Below are 12,518 nucleotides of genomic sequence, written 5' to 3' on the forward strand. Positions count from 1 at the left end.
CTCCATTCCACTCCACACTCCATTCCACTCCACACTCCATTCCACTCCACACTCCACTCCACTCTCCATTCCACCTCACACTCCATTCTACCCCACACTCCATTCCACTCAATTCCACTCCACACTCCACTCCACACTCCACTCCACTCCACTCTCCATTCCACTCCACACTCCATTCCACCCCACTCTCCATTCCACCCCACACTCCATTCTACCCCACACTCCATTCCACTCCATTCCACTCCACACTCCACTCCACACTCCACTCCACTCTTATTCCACTCCACACTGCACTCCACTCCTCTACTCCACTCTCCACTCAACTCCACTCTCCACTCCACAGTACCCATGAGGTTTCAGAGTTTTGACTTCTAGAATGCGGCTTGATGCATAGACCATGAGCATGATCTCAGTCACCTTGCCACAGTGATTGGTTCAGGAATAGGTAGTAAAAGTAACTCTAAGCCAGTCGGCACATGAATTTCTCTGTCTACAGGCATTAGTCCAATCAAGAGCACAATATAGAGCTTTGCTACCTGGGAAAAAGAAATAATTGATGTTGTGATTGCAGATTTTTTTTTTAACTTATTTTGACATAATTGTAGATTCACATACAGTTACTAAAGATCTAGTGGCCAGGTGCGGTGCTCACTCCTGTAACCCTTGTACTTTGGGAGGCTGAGGCCGGCAGATTTCTTGAGGCCAGGAGTTTGAGATCAGCCTGACCAACATGGCAAAATCTCATCTCTACTAAAAATACAAAAATTAGCCGGGCATGGTGGCACACTCCTTTAATCTCAGCTACTTGAGAGGCTGAGGAGTGATCATTGCTTGAACCCAGGAGGCAGAGGTTGCAGTGAGCCAAGATGGCACCACCGCTCCAGCCTGGACGACAGAGCAAGACTCTGTTTCCAAAAAACTAAAATAAAAATAAAGATCCAGCGTACCCTTCATCCAGTTCCTCCCAATGATAACATCTTGCACAAATACAGTACAGTATCACATCAGGAAATTATCATCATTAAAATTTACTATCTTATTCAGATTTCACCATTTTTACATTCACATTTGTGTGTGTTTAGTTCTACACAATTTTATTGCATATGTAAATATCACAGAGGAACAACACTACAGTCAAGATACAGAACTGTTCCATCACAAGGATCCTCACGCTACCTTTTTTTCTTTTTCTTTTTTTTTTTTCTTTTTTTTTTTTTTGATTTTTTTTTTTTTTTTTTTTTTTTTTTGAGACAGAGTCTTGCTCTGTCACCCAGGCTGTAGTGCAGTGGCTCGATCTCAGCTCGCTGCAATCTCCACCTCCTAGGTTCTAGCAATTCTCCTGCCTCAGCCTCCCGAGTAGTTGAGACTACAGGTGTTTACCACTAACACCCAGATTATTTATTTGTATTTTTGGTAGAAACGGGGTTTCACTGTGTTGGGTCAGGATAGCCTCGATCTCTTGACCTCGTGATCCACCCACCTTGGTCTCCCAAGCTGGGATTACAGGCGTGATTACACTGAGCCTGGCCAAGCCCAGGAGTTCTTGGCCAGCCTAGGCAACATAGTGAGACCCCATCTCTAAGAAATATTTTTTTCTTGCAAGATATACAGATATGTTTTTTCTTTAAAAAATCAAGAAAAAGATAGGTGTAACTTTTTAAAATAAAAATAGAAGGAAAGGTGCTGTTAGGGATTGCTAAATGTAAATACTCCCTTCCCCCTACTCCTACCCTGTTGTACCCAACTCATCGATTTTGTTCTACCTTTTAAAATTTATTTTTCCCTTTTCTTGAGGTGGAGTCTCACTGTCACCCAGGCTGGAGTGCAGTGACTCGATCTCAGCTCACTGCAACCTCTGCCTCCTGGGCTCAACTGATTTTCCAGCCTCAGCCTCCATAGTTGAGGTTACAGGCGTGCACCACTGCGCCTGGCTAGTTTTTAAATTTTTGGTAGAGACAGGGTTTCACCATGTTGGTCAGGCTGGTCTCAAGCTCCCGGGCTTAAGCAATCCGCCCACCTCAGCCTCCCAAAGCGCTGGGATTACAGGCATAAGCCACTACACCCTACCTGTTCTACCTTTCTTTACCCCAGGTCACCTGTCTCCAGAGGTCATAAAGGGTTGGTAAGACAAAAACAATCAACTCTGAACAAGAAAGCCAAACTCTAGACTTGCATCCCCCAAATCGGGAGGCAGATGAAGGGCTGCTTTACCTACCTATCTGTATCTCTCATATTTCGGCATGTATTGCAATGCTTACTAGTCCTTTTTGGAGTAAATCAGAACTGACGTCCTTATTCTCTAATTCTTACAAATTTCAATGTTGACCCAATCTCAAACCAAGACCAGACTGTGGTGTGGCCTGGCCCAGGTACTCTGCATCATTCTGGAAATGGGTTAGGGCTATTTGGAACTGGAATCTGAACGACTGGATACTCAGAGTATGGTTGAGAAGGTGGATGTGGGTTTGGGGTTGGGAAGTCCACTTAGGCCCTCAGACTGCTTGTCCCCTGCGGAAGAGGACCAGAGAAGTAGAACTCTCTAAAACGATGATGTGCTGCTGCACCTATGGAGTAGCCATTCTTTATTCCGTTTTTAAAAAAATAAACTTACTTTTAAAAAATAATAATAGGTGAAATCCCATCTTTATAAAAAAAGAAAAAAAATAAACTTACTTTCACTTTGAAAAAATAAAGTGATCACCTGGAAGCAGAAGCCTGTCTTGCTCAGATAGCAGGATAATTTTGAGAAAAATCTCAAAGAATACTAGGAAACGCCAAGTATGGGATAAGAAAGCAACCTAAAAATGCTGGCGGTCTACTGGATGCTAAGACAATGAGAACTGCGGGCTACCAAGACCCTGGGTCGCCGCAGGATTCTTACTCTATGCTTCAGAAAGGAGCAAGCAATTTGTAGTTGCTACTCAGCACAACAACCCTATGTGGTGGGCATTTTATTGCTATTTTAATGGATAAACAACCCTATGAAACAAAAAGTAAAAGATGTAAGGAAATGTACTTCTTACTGCGGTACAATTATTCCCATTTCACACGGGAGAAACTCAGGTAAATGAATCGTAAACCAACTTGCCTGAGCACAAGAGAGAAGGAGCAGAACTGGGCTTGTTATTGCAGCACAGAAACGTTACCGTCCGATAATTAAACCTTTCTTTTTCTACTACAAATGGGGCTGTTTAATAAGAGGCCTCACGTATCAGGTGGGCTCAGTCGGCAACCCTCATCCTCCAGACTCGCGGGGGGCCAGACGTCTCCGCTCCTCGGCACCCACACAAAGCCAGCTTTCTTCTGAGGGCTGAGACCCAGGCACCAAAAGGAAACCGAACAAAGACGCGGGGCTCGGCCCGGCAGCCGCGGAAGCCTGCAGGCCCGGAGGTCAGCGCCGCGCCCGGAGACAGCACCTGCTCTCGTGCCCGTCCCCGAGGCTGGAGCTTCGGCGCGACCCGCCCAGGGACCGCGGCGGAGCCTCCTCGGCCTTTCCGAGAGGTAAAGCCCAGGCCCCGAGGCCACAAAATCCAGCCTCTCGTGGGAAGCGCGGGCCAAGCCCCGCCCGCCGAGCCGCCTCTTCCGCTCGCGCCGGGGTGGGGTCTGCGCGGCCGCCGGGACCCGCTCGGACGCGGCCACGTTGTGTTGCGCGCTTGCCGCGCCTGGCCCTGGGCTTCTGCCCCTTGGCGACCCGGCCCTGCCCCCGAGCGTGTTCGCGCCTTCATCGGGGGCCCGGGCGCGGGAAGCAGCGCGGCCACCTCGAGTCTTCGCGGCGCGGGCACGTCTGGATCCGGGCCCGGGAGGCGCCGCCCTCCGCCCGCCCCGCGCCTCCGGGGAACCGCGACCGGAGAGCGCGGGAGAGTTGGGCGCGGCGCGGAGCTCGGCTGGGGCCCATGCCCGTGCGCTCCGCAGGCCCCGCCATGGCGTCCGCGAGCGTGGCCGAGTGCCTGCAGCAGGAGACCACCTGCCCCGTGTGCCTGCAGTACTTCTCCGAGCCCATGATGCTTGACTGCGGACACAACATCTGCGGCGCGTGCCTGGCGCGCTGCTGGGGCGCGGCGGAGACCAACGTGTCGTGCCCGCAGTGCCGGGAGACCTTCCCGCAGCGGCACCTGCGGCCCAACCGCCACCTGGCCAACGTCACCCAGCTGGTGAAGCAGCTGCGCTCCGAGCGGCCGGCGGGCCCGGGCGGGGAGATGGGCGCGTGCGAGAAGCACCGCGAGCCGCTGAAGCTGTACTGCGAGCAGGACCAGACGCCCATCTGCGTGGTGTGCGACCGCTCCCGCGAGCACCGCGGACACAGCGTGCTGCCGCTCGAGGAGGCCGTGGAGGGCTTCAAGGTGAGCTGGGGGCGCGGGCGGCGGACAAAGGGAGGGGGAGCCCAGGGCGTCCTTTTTCCGCCCAGAAAATGGCTGAGCCGGACGTGGGGCTGGTTCGCAGCCGTCATTTCCTCCCCGTGCGCCCCGCAGCCTCCACGCTCGGATCGGGAGGAAAACCTGTGGCTGGCGAAGAAGCCGCAAGTCCCCCCACCCCCACTCTCCTCGCTCCGTTTGTCCCCGAGTTTCCTGCCTCGCGGGCGCGTTGTACTCGGAGGCCTTTTGACAGAATGAAAGAAGCGCATACAACCCGCGCACATCTACAAGCTGGGAACACGCTCCGCTCCCACCGGTTCGCAGACAAAAACGCGCTCAGACGTTAACTGACCCACGGCCATTCCTTAGTCTATAAGCGTTTCTCCAGCTCTTCCGTGCAGTCTGCCCTGCTCTGGAAGCTCACAGAAAATAACAGCTCTTTGCTGCCTGAGTAAGTCGTTTAAACACTCTGGGACCCAGGAGATAACACAGTTATGAGGAAGAATGTGGAATCATGGGACGCACAGAGCCGTCTGCCGACCGGCACAGCTCATCAGTAACGTGGAGACAAAGTGTTACATGTAAAGCACTTGTAAGGCGACCTGCCTTACAAGTCCATGATACTGTGTGTTTTTTGTATCTTGAGGGCTTCAGGAATGCATGTCCTTGTTTAAATGTGAGTACATTCATGTGTAATCACTTAACATTAATGGACCTTTCAGCTATATTATTCCACTCACTGGTAATACGTCTGGAGCAGGATGGGAAGATGGTGTTTGCCCATGTCACACATGAGGAAAATAAGTCACTTTCGCAGTATACCTGTGAGGAAAAGCTCCAGTACCACACAACTCCCAGCCTCCTGCTCCAGTCACATTTCCACTAAGTCATGCAATATCTGACCGGGGACAGGTAGATGACTCATTGTTTAAGATAGACACAAATAGTCCTCACGCAGTAGCTGAGTGGTTGAAGCCACAGGCTGCTCAGATAGACACGAAGTGCCAGAGGCGGGGTTTGATGGTCCCTGTGCCCTGGGTCTTAATCTTGTGGGTGGCACTGTGGCCTGAGGACAAGCACCAGCTAGGGACTTGGCATCGTGTGTGTGGACTCCATCTGTGATAAGAATGACCATGCTGTTGGGTGAGCTGGCTCACGCCTGTAATCCCAGCACTTTGGGAGGCTGAGGCAGACAGATTACAAGGTCGGGAATTTGAGACTTGCGTGACTAACGTGGTGAAAACCATCTCTACTCAAAGTACAGATATTAGCTGGGTGTGGTGGCACGTGCCTGTAGTCCCAGCTATTTGGGAGGCTGAGGCAGGAGAATCGCATGAACCCCGGAGGTGGAGGTAGCAGTGAGCTGAGATTTGTGCCACTGCACTCCAGCCTGGATGACAGAGTGAAACTCCATCTCGGAAAAAAAAAAAGGATGACCATGCTGATGCTAAGGTCTACTTAATTTTGAACTGCTCATCTGTTCTGCTTTTCTCAGGAGCAGATCCAGAACCAGCTGGACCATCTTAAAAGAGTGAAAGATTTAAAGAAGAGACGTCGGGCCCAGGGGGAACAGGCACGAGCCGAACTCTTGGTAAGGGTTGTTGGAATTCATAGTTGCTTCTGCTGGTGCTCCCCTCTTCTGTAGAGCTGATGTTACTTCCCTTAACCTTCTCCAGCAAGTCATCCAGAACTTGTAGGTAGAGGTGGATCAACCACACATGGCAAGGGGAACTCACCCTGAGAACTGAGAGATTCCCTTACTTTAGGGGAAAGGATGGAGGAGCCTAGTTTGGAACCCTTGGAAACCAGACCTGTCAATAAAGCTTAACCTGCTAACTGCATAGGCCACGGTTGATTCTTGGCAAAACTGAGATAGATAAAATTATTGGGTACAGTTAGCTTTCTTTGGTACCATTCTGCAGACAAGTGCGTGTAGAGGGTTTGTATAAGGCCCACTGTTGCTTCTCTCTGGGTTATTCCCCTTGACAGTGCCTTAATTGTGGAGTTTTTACTCTGTTTTCTTCTTCCAGTCTCAAGGCCTTGACAAGTGGCTGATGTGTTAATTCATGATAGAGGTATTTAGGACTTTTCTTTTTTTTCTTTTTTTTCTTTTTTTTTTTTGAGACAGGGCCTCACACTGTCATCAATGCAATGGCAAGGTTTTGGCTCACTGCAACCTCTGCCTCCCAGTTCAAGCAATTCTCCCACATCAGCCTTGCAGGTAGCGGGGGCTACAGGCATGTGCCAACACACCCAGCTAATTTTTGTATTTCTAGTAGAGATGGGGTTTCACCATGCTGACCAGGCTGGTCTTGAACTCCTAACCTGAAGTGATCCACCTGCCTCAGCCTCCCAAAGTGGGTTTATAGGTGTGAGCCACTGCACCCAGCCAGGAATTTTGTTTTGAAAAGAAAAAACCAACAAAAAGTACAGAGACATTTATAAAATGCATTTTTATATTATAACATTTTTAAATACCGCCTAGGTGTTTAACAGTGTTTTTGGAACAATAAATAAAACATGACAGATCTCCATTGAGTAGAGGTATTTCTATCTGAAAAGTAAAGTCCCAGACTAGTAGAGCCTAGCATCCTTTTGTCAGTCCTCGCAGGGTGCAGTAAAGAACTTTTGGACAAGGAACTCATCCCCATGGAGTACTGAGATCCCACCACTTGCTCTGCCCACACAGTGCACTGAGACTTCAGTTCTCCTTGAAAATAGGTCTGATGGATGGAAAATCTTCTCAGTGAGCCTGAGTGGACTCAGGTCATTGTCCACATGATGGTATCCTCTGTGGAAGGATTGTCAAAGGGGAGAAAAGCCCTTCTCTGAGCATCTGGGTCCCTGGACATGCTTCCAGGCTCAGTTGCAAAGATGGAGTCATACAGGCTCTCTGGACCTCAGTTGCTCATCTGTGAAATGAGTACGTTGGACTCGATTCATAAGGCTAGTACTGCCTTTCTGTCCTCTGCAATGGTGTGTAGGTATTTCTTTTTTTTTTTTTTTTTTTTTTTTTTTTTTTTTTTGAGACAGAGTTTCGCTCTTGTTACCCAGGCTAGAGTGCAATGGTGTGATCTCGGCTCACCGCAACCTCCGCCTCCTGGGTTCAGGCAATTCTCCTGCCTCAGCCTCCTGAGTAGCTGGGATTACAGGCACGCGCCACCATGCCCAGCTAATTTTTTGTAGTTTTAGTAGAGGCGGGGTTTCACCGTGTTGACCAGGATGGCCTCGATCTCTTGACCTCGTGATCCACCCGCCTCGGCCTCCCAAAGTGCTGAGATTACAGCCGTGAGCCTCCGCGCCCGGCCCTTCTTTGGCTGTCTTCAGAAGACTCGAGCAATTGGAGAGGTTGGGGCAGGCATGCTAAGTGTCTTACAATGCAAGAAACAGTCCCATGCCAGGCAGAATTGTCCTGCCAAGGTGCCAGTAGCACCCACTTTGAGAAATACTGAATTAGTTGATATTTAAGGATTGTTTCAGCCTTTTTTGTTTAAGATTATTTTGTATAGTTTATGTCTTTGAAAGAATTATCCAGCTCACATGAAGTGTGACTTTTGAAAAGGATTTATAAACAAAGATGTGTACATAGTGCGTGTCTAATACGGGTGACTAGAGGGATGGTCAGTGAGGGAAGGCCCTTGGGAGAAGCTGGGTTTAGTACAGACGTTGCCAACTTTTCTAAAAAGGGTCAGGTAGTGAATATTTCTGGCTTTGTAGGCTTTATGGACTCCCCCACAGCTGATGAGCTCTGTTGTAGCTCAGCTCAAAAGCAGCCATTGTCAGTACATAAATGCAGGGCATGGCTGTGTCCGGTACGACCTCACTTGATTTCTTTGGAGCTTGTTGCTTGCTCCTTGTTTAGAACAAAACTTTTTAATAGAGACCTGCTGGTGGTGGGGGCGGCTGAAGAAAGAAAGACAATAAGTTATGGCAAACAAATGAGCACCAAGAGGAAACCATGGGGAAACCACCTCTCTCCCACCTGAAGCTAGAGACAGTGTTTTGTGAACACCTGTGAAAGACAGGTAGAGGGTATGGGTTATATATGAAGGGAAATTGGGCAGGGAAGCTGCACTTGCCCATCCTCCGTAGGGCACATATCTGACCCTGTCCGTTTCCCGTGTGACAGTATTTCATGCCTCCCAGTTGCAACAGAGGCTGCCAGCAAGGTGTGACAAAGTCTCAGTTTTTCTGATCTTTTCCCTCGGCACTCGTGTGCTCCAGCCAGAGAGCACCGTTTGCTTTCTCTCCCCACGCTTTTGCCTGTGCCATTTCTTCGGCCTGGAAAGGCTTCCTGCTTGTTGCCTGTGTGGTGGACTCTCGTTCATCCCATAAGCACTGAAATTGCTTCCATGAAGACCGTACCAGTTTCTTTCATTGCAGGCTGTCACCCTATCTTTAATCACCTTACCATGACTACGTGTATCACATGAATCTGACTCACTTCTCTGAGTTACTTGTGAATAGGGATTTTGTCTTAATGGTCACTGGGGTAACTCAGTTCCTTGCCATTATATATCCAGTCAGTAAAGACAGGCAAGAATGAGTTAGCACTGTGCTTCTTTCTTTTGTTTGTTTGTTTGTTTTCAGTCTTTCTAAGGTTCATTTCAGGTACACCGCTTGTTTCATCCATGATGAGGTCTTGCAGTAGGTGGCCAGGGGAGAAATTTGAAGGCCCTAGAAATGAGCCATTTTTCTCTTTACTGCTTTTTCCTGTCGTCTGCACAGAGCCTAACCCAGATGGAAAGGGAGAAGATTGTTTGGGAGTTTGAGCAGCTGTATCACTCCTTAAAGGAGCATGAGTATCGCCTCCTGGCCCGCCTTGAGGAGCTGGACTTGGCCATCTACAATAGCATCAACGGTGCCATCACCCAGTTCTCCTGCAACATCTCCCACCTCAGTGGCCTCATCGCTCAGCTGGAAGAGAAGCAGCAGCAGCCCACCAGGGAGCTCCTGCAGGTAAGGCTTACAGAGCTCTGCCAGAGCAGCGTCCACTGAAAGTAGCCTCCCTTCTTCTTTGCCAAGTAGTATCCAGGATGCCCTGTCTTCATGTTAATTCTCAGGAATAGCAAGAGTTTGCCACACTCTGCATTGTGCACTGTGGAAGGAAACTATGTAAACTAGAAGTTCTGGTTGGCACAACTTGCATTAGTCAATTGCATTGTCTCAAGAGAATGGCAAAAAGAAGACCTGGTGCTTGGGCCTGCTCAGCACTGACAGGTGGTCTGATCACAGGCAAGGCTCTCTACCTTTTTGGGCCTCAGTGACCTCATGTGTTAATAACGAGGGGCTTAGACCACATGTCATTCAAACACTGTCTTCACTCCAGTATCTTGTAGTTTTAACATATGACTATGCCCCAAAACAGTGAGCACCTGAGCAGGAGTGGTTATGTTCGCTGAGAGGTCTTGTGGTCTAACCCTGGAGAGCTGGTGATGAAGCTGCACAGACTCCAGCAAAGCCACAGGGAATGAGCCAATGCTTGTCTGCGTTTGCTCGTTCCGTGCATATTATTTGCTCTGTATCAGGCACCATTCTAGGCCCTGGGATTAAGAGCTGAATAAACTTTCCTGAGTTATATTTTAGTGTGGCGATCGGACAGTTTTTATAGGTATTGATAAAAGCCATTAAAATTTTATGATGGCGAGGTGTGCTCAGAGCAGGGGGCCTGAAGAATGGCTCCTCTGTTTATAACACACCCAACAGGAACCTGGAGTCATTGTGATGAGAGGCATGAAGCTTGTGTGAACTCCCTACAAACAAATGCTCTACATGTGGGGCAAAAAAAAAAAAAAATTGATGATGGCATAAAGCAAGGGTCAGCAGATTATGGTCCATCACCTGTGGGTTTTTTTTTTTTTTTTTTTTTTTTTTTGAGACGGAGTTTCCCTCTTGTTACCCAGGATGGAGTTCAATGGCGCGATCTCTGCTCACCACAACCTCCGTCTCCTGGGTTTAAGCAATTCTCCTGCCTCAGCCTCCCGAGTAGCTGGGACTACAGGCGTGCGCCACCATGCCCAGCTAATTTTTGTATTTTTTTTTAGTAGAGACAGGGTTTCACTATGTTGACCAGGATGGTCTCGATCTCTTGACCTCGTGATCCACCCGTCTCGGCCTCCCAAAGTGCTGGGATTATAGGCTTGAGCGACCGCACCTGGCCTATCACCTGTGTTTGTATATCCTGGGCAATAAGTATGGTTTTTACATCGTTAAATGGGAAAAATCAGAGAAATGTATTTCTTTCTCTTTTTCTTTTTCTTTTTTTGAGATGAAGTCTCACTCTGTCTCCTAGGAGGGAGCACAGTGACACGATCTCAGCTCACTGCAACCTCCGCCTCCCGGGCTCAAGCAATTCTCCTGCCTCAGCCTCTGGGTAGCTGGGATTACAGGTGCCCTTCACCACGCCCAGCTAATTTTCATATTTTTATTATAGATGGGGTTTCACCATGTTACCCAGGCTGGTCTTGAACTCTTGACCTCAAGTGATCCACCTGCGTCGGCCTCCCAATGTGCTGGGATTACAAGTGTGAGCCGCTGCGCCCAGCCAAATGTATTTTATTACATGTGAAATTATATTAAATTTAAATTTAGTACTCATAAGTTTTTACTGGAACTCAGCAGTGCTCATTTGTTTGTTACATATTATCTATCACTGCTTTTCTGCTGCACTAGCAGCGTTGAGTTGTAACAGAGATTATATGGCCCACATAGTCTATAATATTTACGGCTTGGCCTTTAAGAAAGATTACCAACCCATGGTTTAGAATAATAAAAGACAGCTTGAACTGTAATGAACATCAGTATTTGACAGGGAGAAAATGAAGATTTTGCAAAGAAGACAGTTGGCCAGGGAGGTAGAATGTGACCAGGTCTGTTTCAGGAAGGAGGGAGTGGACAGCATAGTAATGCAATTGAGGTGAAATTGCATTACTATGAATTGCAAAGCTGATGCAAATTTGATTTAATAGCATGGCCATTATTATGTAGACCTTATGTAGAACTGCCACAATGGAATAATTGGGGCAGGAGCCATATTCGAGGGAGTTGAGCAGGGACCGCAACCACCGGAGACTGCACAAGTAGATGACTGAGGAGAAGAGGGTGTAATAAAATACCTAGAGGTGAGGCGGGATGATGGAGTTTTATCTGGAGTGGGAAAGGAGTCTATGTTGTAAGGTTTCCAGGTAAGGGAGAGGGAATACCGAAGTCGCCAGCAACGATACACTGATGAACAAACAATGCATGGTTCCTGAGAAGGCAGGTGGAAATGAGAACTAAAATCTATGTGCCAGGAATTAGTTTCACAGGGTCTTCTATTGCATGGGAAGCAGTTACTGTTTCGGAGTATGGGAAAGTCACTTGGCCAGCGAGAACCAGGAGGAGTGTTTGGTCCGTGAACATCTATTTATAGTGTAACCATTCTGTCCTGTTGTGTAACTTTCTTATTAGCTTTGCATTCTTAAATCTTGACTGCTGTGGCACAGGCACTGAGAAAGCAGATAGTCTCATCCAGGATTGGGTTTTGCAAGATGGATTTGAGGGTTTTTTTCTTAGCTTTTATTGTTGCTGTTTGAGACAGGGTCTCACTCTGAAACCCAGAGTGGAGTGCAGTGACATGATCATGGCTCACTGCAGCCTCAACCTCCCAGGCTTATGATCCTCCCACCTCAGCCTCCCAAGTAACTGGGACTACAGGTGTCTACCACCATGCCTGGCTAATTTTTGTAATTTTTGCAGAGTTCTAGTTTTGCCATGTTGCCTGGTCTTAAACTCCTGGGCTCAAGCAGTCCACCCGCCTCAGCCTCCCAAAGTGCTGGGATTACAGGCATCAGCCACCACATCCAGGCTTCTTTGTTTTTTTTTTATTTTAAAATATATGTAACCTAAATTTCACCATTTTACAGTGTAAAATCTGGCACAAAAGTAGCATTTAGTAAAGTTGTACAGTTATCCACCATCTGGATCCAAAATGCTTTTACCACCCAAAAGGAAACCCCACGCTATTAGGCAATCACTCCTCATTTCCTTCTGTCCCTAACTCCTGGCTCTGTGGATTTGTCTGTTCTATATATTAGAAATGATTGAAATCATGCAATATGCGGCCTTTTCCTTTCACTTCACATACTTCCTTTTTTTTTTTTTTTTTTTTTTTTTTTTTTTTTTTTT

At 48.1% G+C, this 12,518-nt stretch overlaps 1 protein-coding gene and 1 non-coding gene across 2 annotated transcripts in view; both read left to right on the plus strand.

The window, feature by feature from the left end:
• The first annotated feature begins 3,604 nt into the window (after nt 1–3,604).
• TRIM27 (tripartite motif containing 27) overlaps nt 3,605–12,518 on the plus strand; it is a 23,913-nt gene continuing 14,999 nt past the window's right edge. Inside the window, exons 1-3 of the mRNA XM_017520034.2 lie at nt 3,605–4,340; nt 5,848–5,943; nt 9,081–9,311. Of these exons, the coding sequence (XP_017375523.1) occupies nt 3,894–4,340; nt 5,848–5,943; nt 9,081–9,311 (774 nt within the window). The 5' untranslated portion in view covers nt 3,605–3,893. The remainder of the gene's footprint in view (nt 4,341–5,847; nt 5,944–9,080; nt 9,312–12,518) is intronic.
• Nucleotides 9,998–10,128, plus strand: LOC119469720. The gene has a single exon (XR_005198555.1). It is a non-coding gene; the product is annotated as a small nucleolar RNA SNORA11 (small nucleolar RNA).

The sequence above is a fragment of the Cebus imitator genome, unplaced genomic scaffold (assembly GCF_001604975.1).
Source record: "Cebus imitator isolate Cc_AM_T3 unplaced genomic scaffold, Cebus_imitator-1.0 Scaffold793, whole genome shotgun sequence".
Classification (NCBI taxonomy): domain Eukaryota; kingdom Metazoa; phylum Chordata; class Mammalia; order Primates; family Cebidae; genus Cebus; species Cebus imitator.